This window comes from Oreochromis niloticus, linkage group LG3, assembly GCF_001858045.2.
Source record: "Oreochromis niloticus isolate F11D_XX linkage group LG3, O_niloticus_UMD_NMBU, whole genome shotgun sequence".
Classification (NCBI taxonomy): Eukaryota; Metazoa; Chordata; class Actinopteri; order Cichliformes; family Cichlidae; genus Oreochromis; species Oreochromis niloticus.
The window spans coordinates 8100802-8127236 of NC_031967.2; the positions used below are offsets into that span (position 1 = coordinate 8100802).

General features: G+C 37.5%; 2 protein-coding genes across 2 annotated transcripts; both read right to left on the reverse strand.

Moving 5' to 3' along the window:
• Positions 1-9746: 9746 nt before the first annotated feature.
• LOC102083136 (up-regulator of cell proliferation-like) lies at positions 9747-15137 on the reverse strand. Its single transcript, XM_019349502.2, has 2 exons — positions 15097-15137; positions 9747-12941 (listed from the first exon to the last, which is right to left on the reverse strand). Exon 2 carries the CDS (start codon positions 12847-12849, stop codon positions 10717-10719), a length of 2133 nt encoding a protein of 710 aa, XP_019205047.1. The 5' UTR covers positions 12850-12941; positions 15097-15137; the 3' UTR covers positions 9747-10716.
• A 2904-nt stretch (positions 15138-18041) lies between these two features.
• Positions 18042-25276, reverse strand: LOC109195269 (tenascin-like). Its single transcript, XM_019347239.2, has 5 exons — positions 25134-25276; positions 21725-21982; positions 21088-21345; positions 18592-18849; positions 18042-18205 (listed from the first exon to the last, which is right to left on the reverse strand). The coding sequence occupies exons 1-5, from the start codon at positions 25207-25209 to the stop codon at positions 18042-18044; spliced, it is 1014 nt and encodes a 337-aa protein (XP_019202784.1). The 5' UTR covers positions 25210-25276.
• Positions 25277-26435: the final 1159 nt, after the last annotated feature.

Below are 26435 nucleotides of genomic sequence, written 5' to 3' on the forward strand. Positions count from 1 at the left end.
GTCGCCAAAGCGCTTGCTCATAGGGGGTCATATGATTGTTGGGTTTTTCTCTGTATTTATTATTGTGCTATCTACTGTACAATATAAAGCGCCTTGAGGCGACTTTTGTTGTGATTTGGCGCTATATAAATAAAATTGAATTGAATTGAATTGCTTTGAGATCAGTTATCGTGATGGATTGTAGCTTTCGAACTTGGATGATGAAATCATCTACTTCCTGCAGGGTTATTGATCACTTTCTTTGATTTCTCAAGTGCATTCAAAATGATTCAGCTGCTGCTAGTGAGAAAAAAGTACAGTAATATCAGTAAACACCACCTCATGGATTACTGACTACCTGACAGGCTGACCAGAGTATGTGAGACTGGGCCGAGCTCTGTCTGATTTAGAGATGTGCAGCAGGACCTCCATGGGTGAACAGTTCTGTCCTGGACTTCATACACTTAGACTTTCAGTACAAGTCTGAGTCAAGACACCTTCAGAAATACTCTGATTCTGCAGAGGCTGGATTTATTAGTGATGGCAGGAGGAGGAGTTCGAAGCACTGATGGATGATTTTGTGGTGTAATCTTGAAACAATCATCAGCTGAAGTACAAGTACCTGGTACTTGTAGTACATTGAAAACAGGCTGAACTGGAAGATCAACACAGAGGCTGAATACAAAAAGGACATGAACAGACTTTCCTCAAGTAGTGAGAGCCTTCAACATGTGCAATCCTGTCTCTGTAAGGCAGAATAAATATGTTGATCATTATTAAATCATTTAGAAGAGAGAGACCTAATGTTTAATTCTTTTCCTGTAACTGTTTTACTCTTTGGTGTAGTTGAGGATGTTTTATTGTTCTTTCTTTGTGACTTTTTATACTGAAATGATTTTTTATGGTTTTCTGTTTGTCTCTTAGTGGTCATGACCAGGACAGTTTCTATGGGGATGGGGTTGCAGAGAGGTGTGTAAGACTGTAACTCTGCTTCCTGGTCCAAGGTCTGGAGATCCACATTTTGGGGTTTTGAATCCATTCAGTCAGATTTCTATAAATGTGCGGTGCTCCATGTAAAGTAGTGTGGATGCCATCTCTCCTGATAAGACCACCTTTTCCCCAGAAAGCTCACATCACTCAGACAGACAGCGTTTTAACGTGAACCTGCAGCTAAACATGTTACTGCTGATCTGATACACTTTACAGTAGATACTGTGGCCCATACCGACCAGTCTGTTTATATATAGGATTATTTTCAACACCTTTCAAACAGGTGTTGAAAATTAATTTAACCAGCTATTTATATTTTGGGCAAGATAAGATACATAATGACTTGACTTATATCCTGTGAATACTGCTTCTAGCAACAAAGAATATGTATATGGAAACAAAAATAACAAAACCTGAAATTAAAGTTCACAAATAAAAAGAGGGTGTTGCGCTAAAGACCTCACTGTGATCTCTGATATCTAGCACACTGCCAGTTGTGGCTTGCATGGAAGACGTAGACTTGTCTGCAAAAACTTGTGAGCTGCAGTGACACAATCAGACTGCAAATCTGTGCATCAAAACAGGTCAAGCCATCAACAAAAAGATAAAGGTAGGTGTTGGAGACCTTTAAGGTGGTCTGAACATAAAATGGTGCCATGAATTGATGTCAGACTGCACATACTGTTGGAGGAAAACAAACAAACAACAACAACAACAACACAACAAAAACAACAACATCAAATATACTCCAAAATTTCACATGAACAACATTTTTTAATGTCCCTGGCCTGCTGCTTTGGGTGAGTCAGGTGCGTCACATTAGGGCCACTAACAATATTTGGATGGCAAAACAGAATTTCCTGTTTTATTATGCTGTTGCCTAATATGGGTTACTTGAAAAAATATGGCAACAAAGAGAGACAGAAAAAAATATACACCCATTTGATTTCCTGCTATTAAAGATATGACTGAAAATAAGTACATATGAAAAACAAATAAGATGTCAAAATCCATAATAATTTGTTTTAAGCAGTAAATTTTGGGGGGCCCAAAATTTGCTGCCCAGCCCCAGCTCCCCCTTTGGTGGTGATGTCCCTGGCTACCACTTGAGAGAAAGCAAGAAAGATAGAGACTGCTGGGTAAGCTACACTGAGTTCTGTCAGTAGAGAGAGAGAGAGAGAGCTGCACACTGTGCAATAAATTCATTAAAATATTTTAGTAAAAACTGCCTCTGCTGTCATGGAGAAAAATAAACAGGCAGGAGTCTCCATCTCTGATTCTGTCTCTTCTCTGTTTTTTTTCTACTTACATCAGAAAATGTTTCATGTGACTTCATCCTTATACAAGAGACACAGCTGTAGCTGTAAAGTTAAGGAAAGTCATCATTTAAAAATGCAATGAGGACCAAGTGTAAAATGGACTGTTGTGACTGGCTGAAATGAAAAGACCCATGAAAATGTTATTAATGTTACCTTCTCATAAAGAAGGAGAACACATTCAGTCCTATTTCCATTTAAATATATATTTTTAAGTAATTAAAACATGATGACACAAACTCCTAGATAAGTATCTTTATTTGGAAATGTGTCATTGTTTCACAGAATAGCATTATCAAGATGTGACGATAGCCATACTGGCCAGCAGGTGTCCCTGTGGTTTCATATTGTTTCAAAATGTCAATACAATTTCAACGCAAATGCTTCAGACATTTCAGTGTTTCTGTTTTCTTCAAGCCTCAGTTTGACCATCAAATTGTGGAGTGTCGCACCAAAGAGCTATATTCAGACTTTGGTGCAACACTCAGTGCTATTTAGACTCAAACATCGCTTCATGTGTGTTGCATAAGTGTATTTTGGACTTCTCAACAATGGAGCCATCAAGGAAGCATTCCCAGGTGCAGGAATATTTTAAGCTGGTGTCACCAAAAAATAGAGAAATAAATTTACTCTCAGTGTTTATTCAAATTAAATATACTTACAGGTCTATATCTTTCATGGGGTGCTTTTGTTACTGTAAATAAATAGAATAATACAATATTATGTGGGAAATAAATAAATGTGAGATGAAAATGATAATGAAACTGATAATATCAGTGTTTGTATTTCCATACAAACACATCACAACTGCCTTATTGCAATATGTAAAAACCATCTTCCCTGCCCAGTATATAATTAACAATCAACAATGTTTCACAATGTTTTATCTTTTTATTATTATTTTCAGGATCGAATTAGTCAGGCAGATTTTTCCAAGATGGAATACACAAAACAAAGATGTGTAAAATGAAGTCAGGCTGTCAGGATATTTGAGAAATTCTTGCAATCATTTTAAAATACGTATGAAAGGTGCATCACACACGCAAGGCTTCTTTTGGCAGTACATAGACCACTGTTGCCAGTAGATGTCACCCGTGAGAGTAATGAATGAATGAAGCTTATGAACCAATTTTTGACACAGTGGTTCAAAAAGGCTCACAGCTTCCCTTATTTTGTCATCACTAAACCCAAGAACCCAAACCAAAGTCCAAAAAGGGGGTGTGTCAGGGAGGAGCACCACACCACAACTGAGCTCTGAGGGCTTTTAGAGATCACTGGCCCCAGGACTTCCACTTCCACTGATGGAAACAAGTCACACACGTGAGCTGCACTGATTTCAGTTGTCTGATGTAGTTTAATTATAATCAGAAACACATTTAATATTATTCAAATAAGTCAGAATTTACCTTTTAGACTTTGAAAAAGCTACAGTTTAGTTTTATGCTACTGTATACAGTACCATTTAAAAATCAGGTGTACCAAACTGACTTCTGCATAACACAACTGATGGTCCCAGCTCCAGGAGGCAAGAAATTTCACAAATGAACCCTGACAAGGTACACATGTGAAGTGAAAACCATTACAGGTGACTACATCATGAAACTCATTGAGTCAACAAAGGAAAGGGTGGCTGCTTTCAGGAAACTAAAATATAAAAACATGTTTAGAGTTATTTATCAATTTTTCATTGCTACACAATTCCACATATCTTGCTTCATATATTTCATGTCTTCAGCTTGTATCTACTATGTAGAAATTTGTAAAAATAAAGAAAAACCATTAAAGGTTTGTCCAAACTTTTGGCTGGTAATGGTGGATATAAAGCATACTGCGTATGACTACTGTGAAACAATTTCATAACCTTGGATCAATGTAGCCTATTAATATTGTGTAGGTTTACAAAAAAGTCTCGCTCTTAAGACTCTACAGGTCCTTCCTGGTTGGGGAGCTGGTGGCAGCTGACTGGTCCCCTCATCATGTGGCTGTTTTAAAAGATCCCTGCCCAGCAGTTGTCAGCGGCAGCAACTAACAGCAGCAGCAGACCCAATCTTGGCCTCCAAACCCTGTGACATCCGTTTTTGTGATTCTTGTGACCTACTGAGCTTTGTACATAGTGTGTAGATATATTTTCACTTGTAAATAGTACGATGTAAATAGACACTGAAACAGAAGGGGTGAGCTGCCTTATTGTTTTCTTGTACCGTTTTCTCCTGTTTATTTCAGTTAGTTGTTTCACATAGGGTTTTAGATAGCGCCTCCTCTCCTGACTTAGCTTGTTTTGATTGTTATTTTGGCCTTTGTTCACCTTTGTTTTCAGTGTAGACAATAAACCACCTTTCACTTAAGAAATTGGTTTTTCTGTGTATGGTTTTGGGGACCAGGGCGGGGTCACTTCCTTTTTTAACAGTTATGCTACGTTCCTGTACCCCTAGACTGGGGCGTAACATCAGATAACTCACACATTCCCTGAGTGTGTTTTCAGTTTGTTTGTTGTTTTATTAATGAGAACCGCACATACTAACTAAATTATTTTTGTGAGACATAAATGTAAATATATGATATATATAAATATATGATCATAAACAAAATCAACGATTGACGTTCTTACGTGACATCTACATTATTAAAAGAAAAATGGAAAGAATAATTTATCAAAGAAAATATACTTTGATTCTTTTATTAAATATGTTAAAGACGAGGTCAAGATGAACACAAACTGCAGTGGTTTTCTTGCCTTATTAGTGTGAATGCTTGTAAAAGCATTCACAGTATTGTTCTTCTAATCTTTATTAATATTATTATTATTATTATATCATATTCCGTACGTTTTTGTGCATCTATCTCCTTCAAAACCGTTCAACTTAGAAAAACCATTCAAACACCGTTAGATTCCTCTTCTTTTGGACATGACTGCTTGTATTTTTCTCATTTATAACATTTATATTTTTAATTTTATTCAACTTTTTTCAACAAAAATTTCCCATGTATTTCAATGGGGAGACCCTTCAAATCCTCATTCAACTTACTCCTCTTTAAACTGTATCTACTTCCACATACATTGACATAGAGCCACCATTCAAACTTTAAAACGAAGACAAGACATTCAACTATTCAACTTGTATTTATCTTTTCAATATCTATTATACTTTTTCTTCAGTTCCAGTTTAAGTTTCATGATGTTTTTTCAGCCGTTTCAGAGTTTATAATGGGTGTGTATGGGACGGAATGTTGGGGCTAGAGTGAGACAGCTGAACTGCTAGAGTGAGAGGAGCAAAAAAATTAATCTTAAAATATTTTTTAAAACTGCTGCTGTGTCCACGGTGTTTGGTCTACAGGTATGATTTTACCCTCAAAACGTAGCCATCGCTGTCCTCTTTCATCCAATGTGTTTACTATTGTACTAGGTGTTATGGTTCTTTCATAAATGTCACCAATGCACAGCCTCCTCCCTCCAACTCCTCCATAGACTCTAATGTTAAAATGGCTCAGAAGGTTCGTTTGAAAACCAGAAGTACAGGCTGTCTTTACACTGTCACCACGTCCATATAATAAACTCCACAAGCATGAAAACTGAGAATTAGGTAGACTGGACATTGCTGTCGCTCACGGTGAAAGAATTTTGTCAATAGGACCTGTACTTTTCATTTGGGAACGATTTGTTTCGACCTGACGTTTCTGTTCATTTTAAGCAGCAAAAGTGAGGTGCATGTCTGTGCGCGTGTGTATGGAGCCAGTGGGTGCAGTCACTATAGCAACCAGGCTCACACCTGCCTGCCTAATGAGCTCTGTCTCTCACTCTGCCAATATTCATCTTAAACACTTCTCTTTCAACTGCTGCTGTGTCCACAGTGTTTGGTCTACAGCCATCATTTTACCCTCAAAACGTCGCCATCGTTGTTCTCTTTCCAACACCGTGTCTTTCAAAGTTCAGACATTTAAAATTTTTAAACTGTGTGGATCCAAGTGGAGGGATCACATTTTAGTTATTCAGTGATTCAAAGAATATGAACTTTTAATATTCATTCAGATGTTTTCTGACTCTAAATTTTCTTTTCTCATTTCTAAGGGTTTTCTAATTTACATTTAAAACATTTTCAGCTTTTTCCCAACTTGTTCTTCTGTGTAAACTGCAGCTTTTAGCACATCAGCACTTTTGTTTTCAGATTAAATTCTGTTTCTTTTTATCTCATTGAAACTTTTTAACTTAGAATTCAGCAATTAATTCATTTCAGTGCATACATTCAGATTCAAGCATTCACACTGCAGTTTCTTCAGAAAATGCACTTTCTAGTTTTAAACTATAATGCTTGAACATACAGGGAGTGCAGAATTATTAGGCAAGTTGTATTTTTGAGGAATAATTTTATTATTGAACAACAACCATGTTCTCAATGAACCCAAAAAACTCATTAATATTAAAGCTGAATGTTTTTGGAAGTAGTTTTTAGTTTTAGCTATTTTAGGGGGATATCTGTGTGTGCAGGTGACTATTACTGTGCATAATTATTAGGCAACTTAACAAAAAACAAATATATACTCATTTCAATTATTTATTTTTACCAGTGAAACCAATATAACATCTCCACATTCACAAATATACATTTCTGACATTCAAAAACAAAACAAAAACAAATCAGCGACCAATATATCCACCTTTCTTTGCAAGGACACTCAAAAGCCTGCCATCCATGGATTCTGTCAGTGTTTTGATCTGTTCACCATCAACATTGCGTGCAGCAGCAACCACAGCCTCCCAGACACTGTTCAGAGAGGTGTACTGTTTTCCCTCCTTGTAAATCTCACATTTGATGATGGACCACAGGTTCTCAATGGGGTTCAGATCAGGTGAACAAGGAGGCCATGTCATTAGTTTTTCTTCTTTTATACCCTTTCTTGCCAGCCACGCTGTGGAGTACTTGGACGCGTGTGATGGAGCATTGTCCTGCATGAAAATCATGTTTTTCTTGAAGGATGCAGACTTCTTCCTGTACCACTGCTTGAAGAAGGTGTCTTCCAGAAACTGGCAGTAGGACTGGGAGTTGAGCTTGACTCCATCCTCAACCCGAAAAGGCCCCACAAGCTCATCTTTGATGATACCAGCCCAAACCAGTACTCCACCTCCACCTTGCTGGCGTCTGAGTAGGACTGGAGCTCTCTGCCCTTTACCAATGCAGCCACGGGCCCATCCATCTGGCCCATCAAGACTCACTCTCATTTCATCAGTCCATAAAACCTTAGAAAAATCAGTCTTGAGATATTTCTTGGCCCAGTCTTGACGTTTCAGCTTGTGTGTCTTGTTCAGTGGTGGTCGTCTTTCAGCCTTTCTTACCTTGGCCATGTCTCTGAGTATTGCACACCTTGTGCTTTTGGGCACTCCAGTGATGTTGCAGCTCTGAAATATGGCCAAACTGGTGGCAAGTGGCATCTTGGCAGCTGCACGCTTGACTTTTCTCAGTTCATGGGCAGTTATTTTGCGCCTTGGTTTTTCCACACGCTTTTTGCGACCCTGTTGACTATTTTGAATGAAACGCTTGATTGTTCGATGATCACGCTTCAGAAGCTTTGCAATTTTAAGACTGCTGCATCCCTCTGCAAGATATCTCACTATTTTTGACTTTTCTGAGCCTGTCAAGTCCTTCTTTTGACCCATTTTGCCAAAGGAAAGGAAGTTGCCTAATAATTATACACACCTGATATAGGGTGTTGATGTCATTAGACCACACCCCTTCTCATTACAGAGATGCACATCACCTAATATGCTTAATTGGTAGTAGGCTTTCGAGCCTATACAGCTTGGAGTAAGACAACATGCATGAAGAGGATGATGTGGACAAAATACTCATTTGCCTAATAATTCTGCACTCCCTGTATATGTCCACTAATGATACCTTTATTTTTGGTTAGTATTATAGTTGGATATGTTATCTGGATTTTTTTTGTGTGTGTGTGTGTGTACACCAGAAGAAGATTAGTTGAAATTCCAGTAATCTCACTGGACATAAAAAGACTCTTTGAGACTTTTTTCTGCCTGCTGTTTTGTGATATTTTTCCAAGCAGCAGGAATATCAGCAGGTACTTTATTATACTGTTCGGCAAAGTCCATGTTGTACTTTGCTATCACATATTTCCAATAGTCTGATGCTTTAAGGCTCACATCTGTATGGATTTTCCAGTCTGGGTAAATTGCCTTGTAACTCTTGTAAGGGTGATATTCATGGTTTATAGCTCTGCAGCGAAAACGCTGGTCACTGATTACAAAAGAAGAGCATATGTCAGCGATAAGTTTTTGTTTATTTGGCCAACTGAATCCTCCCAGACCCTGAGGTCGATGCAGTAGAGCAAAGTGCTCAATATGGGCTCCTCCTCCTGCCTCACAGAGAGCTTTGCAGAATGGACACTGTTTGCCACAACCCATCAGTTTGCTGAAAAGCTCATTCTGGGGCTGCACATGGAGATGCTGTAGTTTCACTTCAAAGTTCAATGTTTGAAACTCTTTTCTGAGGTCTTGTGCCATCTCATTCACAGACACTGTGAGCGAGTCAGCAAACTGTTCCTTGTCAGCATTGTTCAGGATCATGAAAGCACCAAGAGCGTTCTGGGAAATGACCAGTTTATCACCAAGTTCTTTACAAATATCTTCGACAAATGTCTTCAGTTCATCACCCATTCCTCTTTGGGCCTTGTTAATTGCATCATTTATGTTTCTGATACATGACTGAAGATGTTGGTCCTCAAACTCAGATATTGTGGACACAGTTGAGAAGTGCTCCACTATTTGGTTTAGTATCCATGTCTTGACATATTTCTCATATGAGTCAATATAGCTCACATAGTTTTTAAAATCATCTTTTGAAAGTAAATCCAGTAAAACTGAATATTGGAAGGACATTCGTGTGCTGAACTGCTCACATGTCAGCATTTCATCAATGATATCAGCTCCCAGGAAATGACTGATAAAGTCTTCAACAGCAGGCTTCAAGCATTTGTTGGTGAATTCTTCTGCCTTCTTCTGACACTGGTCTCTTTCATGGAACACATCAATGAAATCATCATGAAACTTTTCCTTGTTTTTCATCAGACATCTGTAGGGATCATTTTCATGGATCAAATCTTCATGCATTTTCTGAAACTCTCTGGCTGCAAATCCACAGATGTGCTGTTTCAGAGAAACTTCAAACTTAATGTCTGTCTGAACATCTTGATTGCTTTGTAATTTCTCATCAATGATGTGTAGGATCTCCTGGATGTAAGTGTCAGTGTAATTGTTTTTTCTTTTTACTGTTTCACTCACAAACTGAGTGCAGTGATCTATGATGCTGTCAGCCAGTTTTTGTACAAGCATTATGTGATCTGGAATGTTTAAATATTTAGCCGTTTTGCCCATTGCATGTGCAGCTCTGTGATGTATGTTCTCACTTGTATATCTGAAAGGCTCTTTTTCACAATCTTGTAGACTTTTTCGACTTAATAATTCACATGCATGACTCCCCCTGTGTGACAGATTGATTCTCAGGCAGTGAGATACGTTGGTGAAGACATTTGTGATCTTTTGTTCAGAAAAAAAAAAGTTTCTTCAGTGTTTCATTCCACATCTTATCAAACTCTTCGTCCAGCTCTTTGTCTGTCATCTGGACTTTTTTCTTTCTGCATGTATCTATTAACACATGAACTGCCTTTTCAATCTCTTGTGCATGATTTTCTTTGATTTTATCAATTTCTGTCATCCCCTGTCTGTTTTCTGCTGCTGCTGTGATCTGATTAAAAACGGATCTCTTCATTTCACGCTGAAGCCTCTTTGCACTGTTTAAGAATTCCTCTTTATATCCTTCAACCAGATAAACATGACCCGCTGTTTGCTTGAAGTACTGTGTCAGATTATCTAGAAACTCTTTCTCCCATGTAGACAGCTCTGTGGAGGCTTCACTTTTCAAACATGTGAGAAATTCTCTCATGTCAGAAGATTCAGATTTACAGCAATTGTACCAAAATTGGAAATTCTTTTTTCTGCGTTTGTTACCCAGGTGCACATTTCTTTTTTGAATTCCCACTCCCATTTGTTGAATTCTGTGCAGAGTCTCATGTATGCATCAGCTACTAGGCTGTTTTTGAAGCTGAAGATGAAGTTTTCATGTTTTACTGCAGTCCACAGGCTTCTCACCCACTCTTTAAACTCCATGACATCATTAGCAGATGACTCACAGTTTCCCAGCAGTTGGATGATGTTTTTCTTGAGCTCATATACAGCCTCACTGTAGCCTGCATTGACTGGTGCCATTGGTGGGTTTCCATTCCAGAGTCCAGGAATGTACCAGTTCCCAGTGTCTGGACTGTACTCCATCACATCAGTGAAGCTCTTGTTCTCCTCTTTCTTTTCCATTTTGGCTGCTGCCTGGGTCGTTTCATTTAACTGTTCCAGGAGCAGTTTCCTGTCTCATAAGTTCTTCTCATGGGCTGAAACATCGGACACATTCTGGTGAACAAAAACACATCTCGGCTTTTTGCCCACCTCCTTCATCCTGAGAAAAGCATGCACAACTATTTGTAGGATGTCCTTCATTTCAGTTGAATTCTCCATTGCAATATTAACAATGGTGACATCACTCAGCCCTATAACAAGTGTAGCAAGCTCATTGTCGTGCTCATAGCTGTTGTCCAGTTGTGCAAGTTCTGGTGACTTTAAGCCCTCAGTGTCAATGATCATCATGAAGTCACAGTTTAGGACTTTTTTCATGTCTTCGTTGATTTTGATGAGCAACATAAAGGCACCTCGAGTACATCGACCACTGCTGACTGCAAACTGCACTCCAAACATGGTGTTAAGGAGAGTGGACTTTCCTGTGCTCTGAACTCCAAGAACTGTGACTACCAGGATCTTTCTGTTTGGAGACACCAAGTCACTGAGCTGAGAGAGAACATCACTCACCCATCTGAGAGGGATGTTGGATGCATCTCCATCTACAAGCTCAAGAGGAAATCCATCAAGCAACAACTCTGCACACAGTTTGGGCAGATGCTGCAGCTGTTGACGTGATGGGTCTCTTTGTGGAAGGGACAGTGAGGCTTCATAGATCTGACCCATTTCACGGAAGAAGTGTTCAGTCCCCAGTGAGCTGTTGGAAATTTGTCTGTCAATCTCCTTGATCTCCTCTTTGTTCTCAGAGTTCTTGCATTTTTCTTTATATTTCTCCTGAAGTTCAGAAAGTTTTATCCGCGACATGTTGTCCAGGTTCATTCGCATCCATTTCAGGAAATAAAACCTCTCTGTTCCTGGGCTTGATATTGCATTGATGAAGCATGTCATAGCTGTCGACATGTCATAAGAGTTCTGCTTTTTCCGCAGTTCTTTTCTGTCTTCCTGAAGTTGACTTTTGTAATCTTCTATATTTCCAGAGCCAACTTTTCGAAGGCGAAATTCTTCTTTCTCTAAGCAGGTCAGTTCTTTCCATATTTCACCTTGCCGAGGAAGGTGATCTTCTTTGTATTTAAGGATGTCTTGAATTTCAGCAGTGATGGCTTCAGCATTTTTCTTTGCACTCTGGCACTCTGGAGAGTCTTCATCAACCAGGATTCCCAGTTCATGGGCAACGTCTGCCATCTGCTCTATTGTCATGTTCTTCGATTTCTTAATCACATTTCTAACTTTTTGCCTCAATTTTTTTACAAACTCTGCATCATTTTTCTGCTTTTTCCTAATAATGATATTGTTCTTAGTTAAGCCCAACTTAGTTTCCACTTCATTTAAAGCTTCTAAAGTGCAGCCGTTGCTCTCACCGTTGCCCACCAAGAAGATCTGTGCCTTGTGGTGTTGTTTGGTAAGTAGACTGCACTCAGAGTCCAGCTGGTCAAAGAACACAAAAACTGCTGCAGATGTCTGACACAGAAAGGAGTATTGTGTTTCAAATGAAGCAATGTCCCCATGAAGGTTAGCTACAGCCACTGGCTGACTGAAAATATCAATGTTTGTGTTTCCACCAGGAAGATACCAAGTAATTTCAGTCAGTCCGTTGGACATTGTTCTTGGCCTGTCACCACACTCCATGTTGTAGTGAACAAAGGTGTCATGGTACTGCTGAGAATTGCTCAGAAGCTTATTGAGAATCTCTGACTTGGATGAGGAGCACTCACCCAGTCTGACAAAAGAGATCATTGGAAGTTCAGAGAGAACGATTCTGTCTTCAATGAAGCCCTTGGATTCTGACAGAGACTGAGGTCTGTACTTTTTAACAATGTCTCTCATGGCCCACAGCATGAGTGTGCACTGATTGGTGTCACAATTAGGAAGCAGCAAAGGAACAGAGAACTGATATGTGGACATTTTTAGTGCCATTTCCTGCTGTACAAAACCATCAGAACACAGAAAGAGAGCAGTGATTATGTCAAGTGGGTTTGGCATGTCATCTGTGTTTAAACTGTCAGAATCCTCTTCATTCCCTGATTCATCATCAGACTCACAATCCGATGTACATATCATATTCCTAGCTGCCACATTAACCATCATCAGTTTCTTTAGAAAATACCATGGAAAGTCTGAGTTACTCTTGGCAGGTTCATCAGTGATGGTCATCTTATCAATCTCAAGTATTTTGCTCAGTGACAGTTTCTCTGTGTAGTACTGTTGTAAACCAAGATCTTTTAGTAAGCACTCCAGGTGTGTCTCTGTGGATTAAAAAAGAATCTGTTATTTCTGAACGGATATTTAATCATTTTATAACATTTTATAATAGCACATAAAAATGTACCTATCCAAAATCAGTCTTTTTTTATTCAAGGTCTTAAATACAATCTTGCTTATAGCATTCTGTGAAGAATGAGTTACAATTGTGTACACTTCATTTTTCAAATTTGTTTTGGGGCATTTTTTTGTTAGATTTTTTTCAGTACTTTTTCAGCAGAGGTGAAGTATTTTCTAAGACCAGTATTTAAGAAGTTTAACTGCTATTATATGGGCTATTCTAGAATTACTGGACATTTTCTTTCCCAATCATGAATCGAAAGTAATCCATTCACAAAATTCTAAAATATACAGTTGTTGTTTAAATTGCACTTGTCTTGAGACAATATGTAAATCTAGATGTTAGAAAAGTGTTTCAAAAATGTTATTTAAAATTTGATGATGAAATTTGCATGTCAGTAAAAAAACTATAAATATATAAAACAACTTTCTCAGAAAATGCTAACACTACCATTGAGTTCCAATCTTCCAACTTATTATTCCGTCAACCCTGTTACCATACACTGTAAAAAAAAAAAAAAGTAATATAAAAGTATTTTACTGTGTATTTTACAGTTTTGTACTGTTCTTCTAGAATATCATTAAATTTACATAAATAGACTGTGATTTTACATTTCAAATGTAAATTAACGTAAAATCACTGTAAATGTAATAAAACATAATTTTCCTGTTTTTTAAATGTATTTGTCTGTACATATGCATATTTAGATTGTTAAAATACATTCACAAATGTATCATGATTTCACAAATATTTGTCCATTATTTGAAAGATTGAACTGTTAAATTCGAATGCAACGCTATATAAAATTATACTTTTTTTTAAAATGAAACTTTTTTTTTACATCAAATGATTATTATTATTATTATTGGTATTTAGGGCGATCGTGGCTCAAGAATTGGCAGTTCGCCTTGTAATCAGAAGGTTGCCGGTTCGAGCCCCGGCTCGGACACTCTCGGTTGTTGTATCCTTGGGCAAGACACTTCACCTACCACCTACTGGTGATGGCCAGAGGGGAATTGTAAAGCGCTTTGAGGGTCTCAAAAAGCGCTATATGAATGCAGTCCATTATTATTTAAACCAACTGTTAACTGTATATTTCTGTACATTTGAGTATTATTATTCATATTGCCACATTCATTGACCTTGTTTATAGGTAATTTCATTGTTTAATCACATTAAAGTGTTCTTAATTTAATGTTTAAAAGCACTTGAAAAAGGCAAAATCCCATGTAAAATTAGGGCAACAAAGTGTATTGTCATTACTGAAAATAACCGTATTTTCATGGGAAAGTTATTTTCTGTTATTTTATGGTATTATTTTGGCGCCCCAGCTGCCGGAATATTACTGTTTTTTGGGGATTTTTTTTTTTACGGTGTATGTATGAAAGAAACATTACAAACACATGTTAAAACCATGTAAAATGTTGTTTAACACAATTTTTGTGATCTTGAGTATTTATGTCACTGGTAATTCATATACTACGAATAAAAGAAATATATCTATTCAACCCTGTTATCTTGTGAAATTTTGTTACCCTAATTTTTTCATTAGCATATACCATACCATTGTTTTGATAATATAAATGTTTATCTTAACTTACATGGGTTTCTTTGATTGCCTTTGTAACGGTCTAAATTATTATATGAATATGGATTTCAGCCAATATTTAAAAATAGATACTGAATTTTTTAAAAAGTAAACAAAAAAACCCCCCGAACAACTGGTATTTGAAAAGTTGGGCAAGGTAGGATTTGAAAGTTCCTTAAATTGATATAATGGATCTTAAATGTAATCAGCATTCACTGAATTTCAGAGTTTTAACTTTAGCTTGTTTTTAAATTCTACTCTTTTAGATTTTGGGTTATTGCCAATTGGGTTGTGTGACTGTTTTAGTTGTTACCCAGCTGCTGAGTTTTATTTTAGTGCTATTTAAATAGGACAGGATTTGAAAAAAAATTGTAACTTGCAAATGTGTTCTAGTCTGGTGAATCAGTAGTGAACTACAGGGGATAGCGTTTTTGTTTTGTTTTGTTTTTGTTTTTACTAAAGTGGATATTTCTGAAATATATTAACTCACCAGTGACTGCAGTAATGCTGACTCCACTGCTTCTGACGTTCTCAAACACAGAGTAGAGAGTGAATGTGTATTCAGTTCCAGCAGTGAGAGATGAGACTGTGTGAGTTACTGCACTGTAAAATGTAATATTGTGTTTAATTAAAAATATTAAATAGGCTGAACTCAATTTTTATCAATTTGTTATTAGAACTCAATTTAAATAAGTTACCAGTACTTTTTATGCAAAAACGCTGATAAACTCCATTTATTTGAGTTGTCTTAACTTAGAAAAACTAAGTAAGCTGGAAGTTTTGCTTCTCAGTGCGGAAGGATCAAAGATGTGTTTTGAAAATGCCACGTGACTACCGTCCTCCTCCCTCTTGGATCAGTCCGCATGTTCACGGTGCATTTTTTATGGAATATGTTGAGCAAACCTGGAGAAGCGTCAGCTCAAGATATTACTGTTGTCATTGCTGTGGATCTTTACCTGATACACTGACTTGGTGAGTAAATGTTTACTCTTATTCAAACTGATTTTGTGGCTTCTCTTAGTTTAGCACCAGGTTTAAAATCTTGCTAGCTAGCTAGTGTTAGCCTAGCGTTGCTTCTGCCGCTGGGCTCATGTTACTTAAAAATTAACACCACAGCCTTAAAAACCTTACATAAAACTATGTGGTGAAATTTTCTGTTGATTGTTTGAAATAAATAAGTGAGATAAGAGCCCAGACAAAATTCTTCGGGAGGTGCAGCCGTTAGGGGTAGGGTGGGATGTGGGGGGTGGATAACAGAGCTCTCCGAAAACGTGGAAGCACTTTTGCAAATATGTGATATTTTGATAAATTAAGTAGATATTTGAGCATTACACAGCTACATTGTCGCCTGAAAATATCTTGAAAGGTTATTTTGTGACCCAGAAAGGGTAATCTGGGGAAAAGGAGGATCGCATTTGTCGGCCACGGTTGTCGGAGCCTGTGCGTACTTGTAAGCGCGGCAATGGCGGAGGAGCGCCGCTGAAAAACTTATTACTTTTTCTGGGTCACAAAATAAACTTTTAAGATATTTTCAGGCGAGAATGTAGCTGTGTAAATTTCAAATATCTGCTCGATTTATCAAGACATCACATATTTGCAAAAATGCTCCGACGTTTTCGGAGACATCTATTTTTTTTTCATGCTTTGTAGCAGCTTTAGAACATCTGTGGCATCTATTAATGTCAAATCTAGCCTTTATTTAACGACATAAGCAAACTCTATGTTACAATGATTGCACAGCCATTAAGGATCAAATCAATGTTCTGTTTTTTCTCCCTCTGCTTGCTTCTTACTGTCTTTGAGGCTCAGGACCAGCACTCCTGTTGTTGAACAGAAAGACATCAGTAAGTATTTTGGTTTTCCAATATATTAGCAACTGTCAGTGACATTTATATTAATCAGGCTGAACTTTAATCATACTTTAGATCAGCCTGTTTTACTTATTGTTTTATTTGTGCTTTGGTTTGGGGAAGTTGTTTCTTTACTGATCTTTTCCTGTCTTCTGTTATTAGACTTGAGATATGACTGCACTATGCTGTTGCTGGTGACCACAGTTAATTCTACAAGACATGCTGTGTAAGTAAACAAACAACAACAGTTTGGTCTGCATTTCTCGAAAGATCACATCCCCCAAACTTAGTTTAGAGGGTCTACACTGTATATAGTGAAGTCTGCAAGTTTTCTAACAGCAAAATCTGTTTTGTGCCCAAAATCATTTTGCACATCATTAGAATGAAAGTTCTTGGCCATGTTTGCATAGCCCTTTTTAAAATGATGCTTTCATGACATTATTGTGTGTTGGGTGGTGGTCAGGGCTATCCAGACTGACAAGTGGGACATTGAATGTCACCTCTCCGGTGGGGAGGGAGCCTGAGATTGTCTAAATTGGAGTCTGTTTTATACCAAATGCAGAAAAAAATGTTTTAAGAAAGCAATTAAGTTCATGTTCCAAAAAATATGATTGTTTGCTTGCAGGACAACAGGAGAGATGAGTCCTCCGTCACAGATGGTGTGGTCAGTGAAGATGGTCGCCTGCAGGTTCAAGCTCATTGCATCTCCAACCCACATCCACTGCTACTGTACTTAAGGGAAGTTAAAGACTTTCTTCTGCACCTACATTTGGATCACCTCGATCCATGACAGTCATTCAGGCAGTAATGCCTGGACTGGAAACAAGCCATCCTTAAAATAATACAACATTCCAGCTCATGTGTTGGAATGGAAAACAAATGTGTTGTTTAAATTAGAGACTGCACTTGTGACAGAACAATAAATATTTTATTTTGATTATATAAGTAATGTAAGTACAAAACAAACTTGTGGTAGACCTAAACTTATTTTCAGAATAATTACATCTGAGACTTTGTTTCATTGTAAGATTATAATTGTTTGTTGGTCAGCAGAACATGTCCAGTATGTTGGCTGTTATACTTTGTTGTGTTTGAAAATAAAAGTTGGACTCATTTTAACATCATTACAAAAAGTGTTGTTAATTATTTTTAATCATATTCAGGTTACCACAAATTGTTTTTTCATTTAGTTGAACTTAACATGTTTGTCAGTAGGTAAACAATTAGTATTGTACAGTCAGAAATATCAAGTTATTGTTAATACTGCAGACTTGCAATGAATAAGTTGTCCTAACAGTCATCGTAAGTAAGCTTTACTTAGTTTTTTTGAGGCAACGAGTTTCCATAATTTTTTTGAGTTCTGGGAACTAACAAGGCTGTACAGTGTACTCAAAATGAGTAAGTTGCCCTAACTTGGTCATCTTACGTAAACTTGATCCAATTTTTTTGAGTTCTGGGAACAAATGAGCTTGTACAGAGTACTCAAAATAAATAAGTTGTCCTAACTTAGTCATTTTTAGCTAAGCTTTACTCAATTTTTTTGAGGCAACGAGTTTCCATAATTTTTTTGAGTTCTGTGAACTAATTAGATTTTACAGTGTGGTCCATCTTCATCTGGAGCACTGATGTCTGTCTCTGTACCATTAAAGTGGAGAACAAAGCTGATGTTGTTGTTGACTTTATTCCACTGCAGAGTGATGCTGTTCTCATGATGTTCTACTGGTCTGAAACTGTCAGCATTTGGAAGACCTGTAACAGGAAGGAAAAAAAGACAAATCATTTGTGTAAAGTACATTTCTACTGAACTAATCTTTGATATCCAAACCGGCAACAATTTATCCAGTGTCTGACTACGTTCATCTCCCCCTCACATCATTAAAAAGACCATCCAGTCAACTTTACATAGATTTTATGAGATAACAATGTAAGTATGTTTACTGTAGTTATCTGCTTGTTGAGTTTACCATTAGAATTATTAACTGTATTTGCTGTGCTCAGAGTATATTTTCTGTGAAACAGCACAGTATCATGAAAAAATATTGTAACCTGTGAATATATTCTAAAATAATTCACTGAACTGCAGAGAATGGCTTTCTTTTTGTTACAGTGTGTGTTGTTGAAATAATTGTACTTACCAGTAGCTGCAGTAATACTGACTCCACTGCTTCTGACGTTCTCAAACACAGAGTAGAGAGTGAATGTGTATTCAGTTCCAGCAGTGAGAGATGAGACTGTGTGAGTTACTGGTCCATCTTCATCTGGGACACTGATGTTTGTCTCTGTACCATTAAACTGGAGAGCAAAGCTGACATTTTTGTTGACTTTATTCCACTGCAGAGTGATGCTGTTCTCAGTTTGTCCTGATGATATTAGGCCTTCTGAATTCTGAGGAGCTGAAAAACAAAAGGAGCAACAGTTGACTTGATCAGCTTATTGTCTCTGTTGTTACAGAGAGTGTGTAGAAAAAGAACTATTGGTGATTTTGTATGTTGACATCAGTACATCATGTCATAGTTTTAAGGTGGAACACAAGGTATCTCACTTTTCCTACCAAGAGTACCTCAGTAAAACACATCTGCTCAGGGGCGGATCTAGAGAAAATTTCTTAGGGTGGCATGAGGGTGGCAAAGAAATGAAATGGGGTGGCAAAATCAAAGCCTTTTTCCCCCCCAAACACATATGCAGGTGGTTACATATGGTTAAAATGATTCAAATGCAGTAAGTATACACGTTATAGTCTATAACTTAATTATCGTCTGTAGCCCACATAATTACACACTTTAGTTACATAAAATATGTGAGTTTTGATTCTATGTACAGTATAGCCTGTATAATAAATAAATATGTAGCCCAATAAGTATAAAATCCAGAAAGCTACACAACATGGGGCGGTTCATTTACAAACACAAGTCTAACTCAAGTTTCACACTGTTCTTTGTTAGAAAACAATCACATTGTTACAGCTTAAATTACACGAAATGTCAGAAATCTGCACTGTCATGAACATAAATTTAAACCAAACTTTTCATGATTTGTTGGATGAACCCACTGAGGTCTGAAATACAACCGGCCATTTTTGACTCCTTTTGAGTTTACGTTTGTATTTCACCCTCAGATTGTTTCATTTTATTTTTTCCCCCTTGCCTTGTTTGGTATCATTCTTTTCAGCTCAACTGAATTTAGTTGTTTTTTTCACTGACATACTGCATTAGTATTACTGATCTGAAATCACACAAAGAACTTAAAATCCTAGTAGTATTTTTTTTACTGTGAAAAAAAACACAGACATGTTGAGTAAATTTTTATAACTTGAAATGCAAATATAAATTCTACATTTTGTAAACATATACAACTATTTATTTAAAAATGCAGCCAATACACCTGCTGTTTCTTTCATTTTCAACAACCATTTAAAAATATTACTAAAACTAAAATGAGAGAACAATCAGGTGTCGCAATAAGATGCCCCACAAATGATGTGTGCCAGTAAAAAAAAAGTTTGTCCACCAAAAGACAGAGGAGAACAGCACAGGGACAAACCTGCAGGCCTGACAACAGGAGGTGTATCACTCCGCTGGTTTTCTACTTAGTGACACTGTTTACGTTGCAAATGTGCCTTTGTGACATTCATTAGTGCCCTCACTGACACACACAACAAAACAACGACTACACAACAGAACAGCTACACAAGACAGCACAACACACTAAGTATACACTCCACACTAAACGTCACAAATCTCCCACATCTAAAAACTCTCTCTCTCTCACTCGCTCGCTCTGTCTCGCTGCCGTTACCGTCACTCCCAAAACTCTCCCCTCTTCCTAAACAACAAAATCCCACATGTTGACTTTTTTTTTTTTTTAATTGGTCGACATGGTACATTTTTCCACCGATAGGAAAGAGGTGGCTTTTTTTCCCCTTCCTTTACTGTTTTCGCGCTGTCCTTAGAAAACGCTTAAAACCCACACACACAAAAACGTGACGACAGTATTTAGAAAAAAGCGTGGCTTATATATATTATCATAACTCTGGATTTACTGGCCTGTAATTAAAATGTAAGAACTTTTAAGTCCGAACTTTCAATGTGGGCTGAAATAGAGACTCAGCGTGGCTGCAGCTTGTTGCTATGTCATCTTAAAATAGTCATGTGATTTGGAGGTGCAGCGTGTCCGTGGACCACAGAGGGTTAATAACACTCACCTTCCTTCCATTTCCAGAGTGTAACATCCAACCACCTGTGCAAAATCCGAAATTCCCATGGTGTTGTTCAAAATGTGCTCTGGCACAATCATAAGCATCGCTTGCTACTGAAAACAAAAAGAAAGCCGGTCCTGCTATGGGCTGAACCATTTGTTAATGGTGGAGGGGGGAATCCAATATATTCAGTTTTAGCATTTATATTCACTGTTGACTGTAACTACGCTCAAACTGTTAATGCTATCTTATTTTAATAAACAACGCTGTCATATGCAAAACTGGGGTGGCACTTGGGGTGGCAAGGGATCATTTTAGGGTGGCACTTGCCACCCCATGCCACCCTTCTAGATCCGCCCCTGCATCTGCTATGGCTGTAAGAATTAGTCTGCCTCATCAAATATGTAAATCTTTTTGCTGTGATTTATTAACTCACCAGTGACTGCAGTAATGCTGACTCCACTGCTTCTGACGTTCTCAAACACAGAGTAGAGAGTGAATGTGTATTGAGTTCCAGCAGTGAGAGATGAGACTGTGTGAGTTACTGGTCCATCTTCATCTGGAGCACTGATGTCTGTCTCTGTACCATTAAACTGGAGAACAAAGCTGATGTTGTTGTTGACTTTATTCCACTGCAGGGTGATGCTGTTCTCATGATGTTCTACTGGTCTGAAACTGTCAGCATTTGGAGGAGCTGAAGGAAAAAAAGACAAAACATTTGTGTAAAGTACATTTCTACTGAACTAATCTTTGATATCCAAACCGGCAACAATTTATCCAGTGTCTGACTACGTTCATCTCCCCCTCACATCATTAAAAAGACCATCCAGTCAACTTTAAACACATTTTATGAGATAACAATGTAAGTATGTTTACTGTAGTTATCTGCTTGTTGAGTTTACCATTAGAATTATTAACTGTATTTGCTGTGCTCAGAGTATATTTTCTGTGAAACAGCACAGTATCATGAAAAAATATTGTAACCTGTGAATATATTCTAAAATAATTCACTGAACTGCAGAGAATGGCTTTCTTTTTGTTACAGTGTGTGTTGTTGAAATAATTGTACTTACCAGTAGCTGCAGTAATACTGACTCCACTGCTTCTGACGTTCTCAAACACAGAGTAGAGAGTGAATGTGTATTCAGTTCCAGCAGTGAGAGATGAGACTGTGTGAGTTACTGGTCCATCTTCATCTGGAACACTGATGTTTGTCTCTGTACCATTAAACTGGAGAACAAAGCTGACATTGTTGTTGACTTTATTCCACTGCAGGGTGATGCTGTTCTCATGATGTTCTACTGGTCTGAAACTGTCAGCATTTGGAGGAGCTGTAACAGGAAAAGGGATGAAAAAAAAGCATTTAACCAAATATCATACTAACTAAATGAGTTCTATCTTAAAACATTTTTGTTTGATCATTTGTCCATTTTGTATCGAAGAGTGGGATCTCATCTCCCCATCTTCAGAACATTAGTTACACCCTTTTGCAAATCCTCTACAGTGAAAATAACAGAGTTTTACATTTTAGAGTTAAATGTCAGTCTCATATATTTAATCTCTGTAATATTCTGGATATTTATAATTGAGCTATTTGTAATTATTAGAGCTATTTATTATATTTTGTAACTTTGTAATATATTGTATTATTTAATTTAGTTCACTCTGTTAATGTTCTTATTGTCTTGGAGTAACTGTAACCACATAATTTTCTTATGGATTAGTAAAGTATTCTGAATCTAAACCCACACTCACTGCTTGAGCCATTGTCAAGAAAATAATACTTATTAATTGGAAAAATGATCAATCGCTTAGTATCAGTCACTGGTTGAGTCTCCCAATTGAGCACATATCAATGGAGAGAGTATCTGCCTCGTTAAAAAAAGTATGATACACTTTATTGAAACATGGTCTCCATCCATTAACTCATCCTGACTTTGCTTGTCATTGAATTCCACAATGGACATTATTATTTGTCCTTTCTAAGCTTATTATTGTTACTGACTTTGTCTCTGTAAGTATCTAATTTAGATTATTATTATTGATTTAATTACATAAATTGATTTTTCTGTATTATTATTATTATTATTAATTAAATTATGTATTTTTGCAGGCAGTGAATGATCACTTGAGCACTCCCAGCATTTCCTATTCTTTCTGACTTTATGTTCAGATGTAGAGCACAATAGGAAGTACTGAAGATGTTGAGGGCAAGCTGGGAGAGTGGTGGGGAATCACATTGCAGGACTATCTGTGACTGGCTTGCTTTCCATTGTCCTACCTGCCTTCAATTTTAATGCAACTCACTAAACCTTTCACACACATAGATGGGGCTAACACAAAAGGGAAGGAGTGTATCGCCCTCTTTCACACCTGCTGTCTCTCTCCTTTTCTCCATGGGGGGTGGTTTGCTGTAATGGTGTGGGTACTTTGGCAAACTGACTTAAAGTTTAAACCATTTATTTTACGTTTTCAAAACTTACGTTTAAGTTTTTATATTTGAATGCATTCAGAGGTTTACAATGAAAGCTATGAAAATGAAAATTTTTGAAGAAAGCGCCATCACTTGGTGACACCAAGTAGATAGGCTCCAAGGGAAGGAGGATGGACATCTAGGGGTTGACCTCTATGACCTCTATCTATTTATTGGTCTGCTCTCCTGTAGGTCCATCACTCCCAGGAGGCGCTGTGGGGGTTGGGTGCATTGTGGGTCGGGTGCCAGTCAAGGATTGGGGGGCCATGGAATGTCATCTCTCTGGTGGCTGAGCTGAGCTAGTGGATAAGGTTGAGAGATGCTGGCTAGATATAGTTGGGCCTGGGCTTTGGAACCAGTCTCCTGGAGAGGGGGCTCTTGTATCCCCACAGTTTTCTGGTTGTACATTGGGGTTTTTGCCAGTGGACAAGTTTCCCTGTGGTTTTGGGGAACCACCAGGTTGGGGAACAGGTCCTAACTATCGTTTCTGCTTATTTGTCAAACAACAATTCAGAAGTCACTGGGTGGTGTGCTTGAGGGTGCTATTGAGAAACTTCAATGCTCATGTCGACAATTGTAGCAAAATTTGGAGGGGTGTGATTGGAAGGAATGTATGAAATGAATTTTCTGTTAAAAGTCGCACGCGACTGCCAGGCAGTTCCAGCACACCCCACGATATACGTGTAGGTGTGCCAGGTCTGTCCTGCATGATTCCTTCCCTCGCCTCAAGGCGCTTTATATTGTACAATAGATCATACAATGATAGATACAGAGAAAACCCAACAAATATATGACGCCCTATGAGCAAGCACTGTCGCCAAAGTGCTTGCTCATAGGGCGTCAAATGCTGTGCAAATGCTGTCATGGTCCGGGTGAGTGCTGGGTTTTTTTTTCCATTGTACCAGTGTTTCCACCTCGGGGCGGAGCCATGGTTTCTACTCGCATTGGCAACACCTGTGCATAATCAGTCTGTGAGGATTTAAGACCAGTGCTCACGCTCATTCTTCGTGAGATTGTCTGCTAACCATAGTCAGTGAAGGTTGTCATATTCAAATAATCTAGTTACTGCTAGGTTTGGATGACCCTTTTGTGAGCAGGAAGTCACACAAACACACCCACATTCACACACACTCACTCATTTGCACATACATACACATACACATAAATACACACACACACACGATCGCACATGCATACACCCATACACTTAGTGCCTTAGTTTTATGACACACCATAGGGAGGTTTTACAATGAGTGTTTGTGTAAACTGTGTGTCACAGAATAAAAGGCTGCAGAGGGGTGCTGGTTCTTTGGAGTCGTTTGAGACTGAGGACAGAGATGCTGCCGTCTGGCTCCCCTTGCTAGCATGTGAAAAACCGGTTGAACTGTTCTGTCTTGCTTTGTTCACAGGAATAAGTCTGAACTAGCGGGCCTGCTGAAGCGCAGACCCAACAACTTCCCTTAATACATCTCCTTCGGGTCTCCGAGTTTTGTCTGCAATTGAGTCCACTCCTCCTTTCTGGCTGCGCAGCCGTGACAAATGCACCATGCAAAATAATACCAGACCCATATTAGTATTTGATGGAATATCAAAAACCTACCCAAAATAAATTAATTAAAAGCTCAAAATAGATTAGAGGCTAAACAAATAGCCTGTCAAACAAATTAAAAATTAAACAAAAAAATTTGTTTTATCCAAATTCTGAAGAACCAGTCACGTAATGTGTGCAACTCAGATTTTCTTATACTCTGTGTGACTTGGAGCAGCTGTATCACATCAAAGTTGCAAAAAAACTTCTAGTTATTCATCATTTTAATTACTTTTTACTTTTTACATTTTTGCCATATAAAAAGTTATGCCACTGAAACCCACTGTCGTCCTGAGATTTTAAAACATTCACTTGTGGATCTGTTTTTCACATTGAAATTTGTGTTTATACTGAGTCCATGTATTCTAATTTTATGAGGTATTTTCTTACCTTTTTCTAAATATGTGTATTTTTTACTTACTTGTGTGTGCAAGGCAGGGCACAGCAGATTGAATTTTCTTTTCATCCCCATTTTCTTCTGGATTCAGGCAGGACATTTCTTCCAAATGTTGAGACACTAACTCACTTCCGGTATTAAACAATGTGGTCTTCACATGACAACAAGGAACTGTGGAAGTAATAATAATGTGGAAAATGATAATGATCATAGTGTGTATATGTATTATTTGTATGTTCTCCTTAAATATGAACAGACCAATCTTGATGAAGCAAAAAAATTATTTAGAACTAAGTGCTAATATTGTTTGACACTGTCATCATCACATTAATCTTGATTTTCAGGCTCCTTTGCAACCCGGGGTCCTAGTACCTGTGGCCTTATACATCTGCATACATTAATGATTAATCTAACATACCATTTCAAGATACATGATATCATCTATTCAATACTTTTGTCTAATCAAAGTTTTAGATTGTGGTGAAATTTTTAGGCCTTTTAAAACAGTCAGAGTTTACAATTATTAAAAAAGTTGCTGTTAAGTTTGCCATCCAACTCCTACTTCAATGCAATTAAGCATGTATAAAAATAGCTAATACTGAAAGAGACATGAGAAGCAGAAAAAAATATAGTTTAAGCTGAAACCCTCTTGTCTCTCATGAACTTGTGAAATAGCAGTTTTGTTCTCTAAGCACAATGATCATCTTAAAATCTCACCCACTATTGTGTCATAACAATGATTTACTATAAAAAAGCTATTCCCGAGTAGTAATATAGGTAATCATAATTGATGGGGCAGTGTGGCAAAAATAATAAGACATAAATAAATAAAACAATAAAACAATAATCAGCCTAATGCTGGGAGAGGCTGCAGCCTCCAATGCCCCTAAGATGGTGAGGTGATGCAAAGGTAGAATGATATTGACGTTGACTTATTCAAACTTATGGTCTTAAGAGAGTGATATTATACCCCTTATGTCAAATATTCATGAGCTTTTTGAGTGATAGGTTGAAATGAATTATTCATGAGGTTGAAAATGAATTATTCATGAGCTCCGGAAGTAATAACGGAAGTAATAACGGAAGTAATTAAAATATGATATTCATAAAAATATGATATTCATAAAATTATGATTTTCATAAAATTATGATATTCATCCAAAATATGCTAGTTCATTGCTTTTCTTCCCCCCCAAAAAAGAACTAATTGATTATTTTAGAAAGTTTTTATATCAAATAGCATTCTTTTATTTTTAATCCATTAAAAACTTTTTCCTTTTTTTTTTTTCCTAAGGAAACGCCATCTGGTGGTGGGTCAGCGCATGA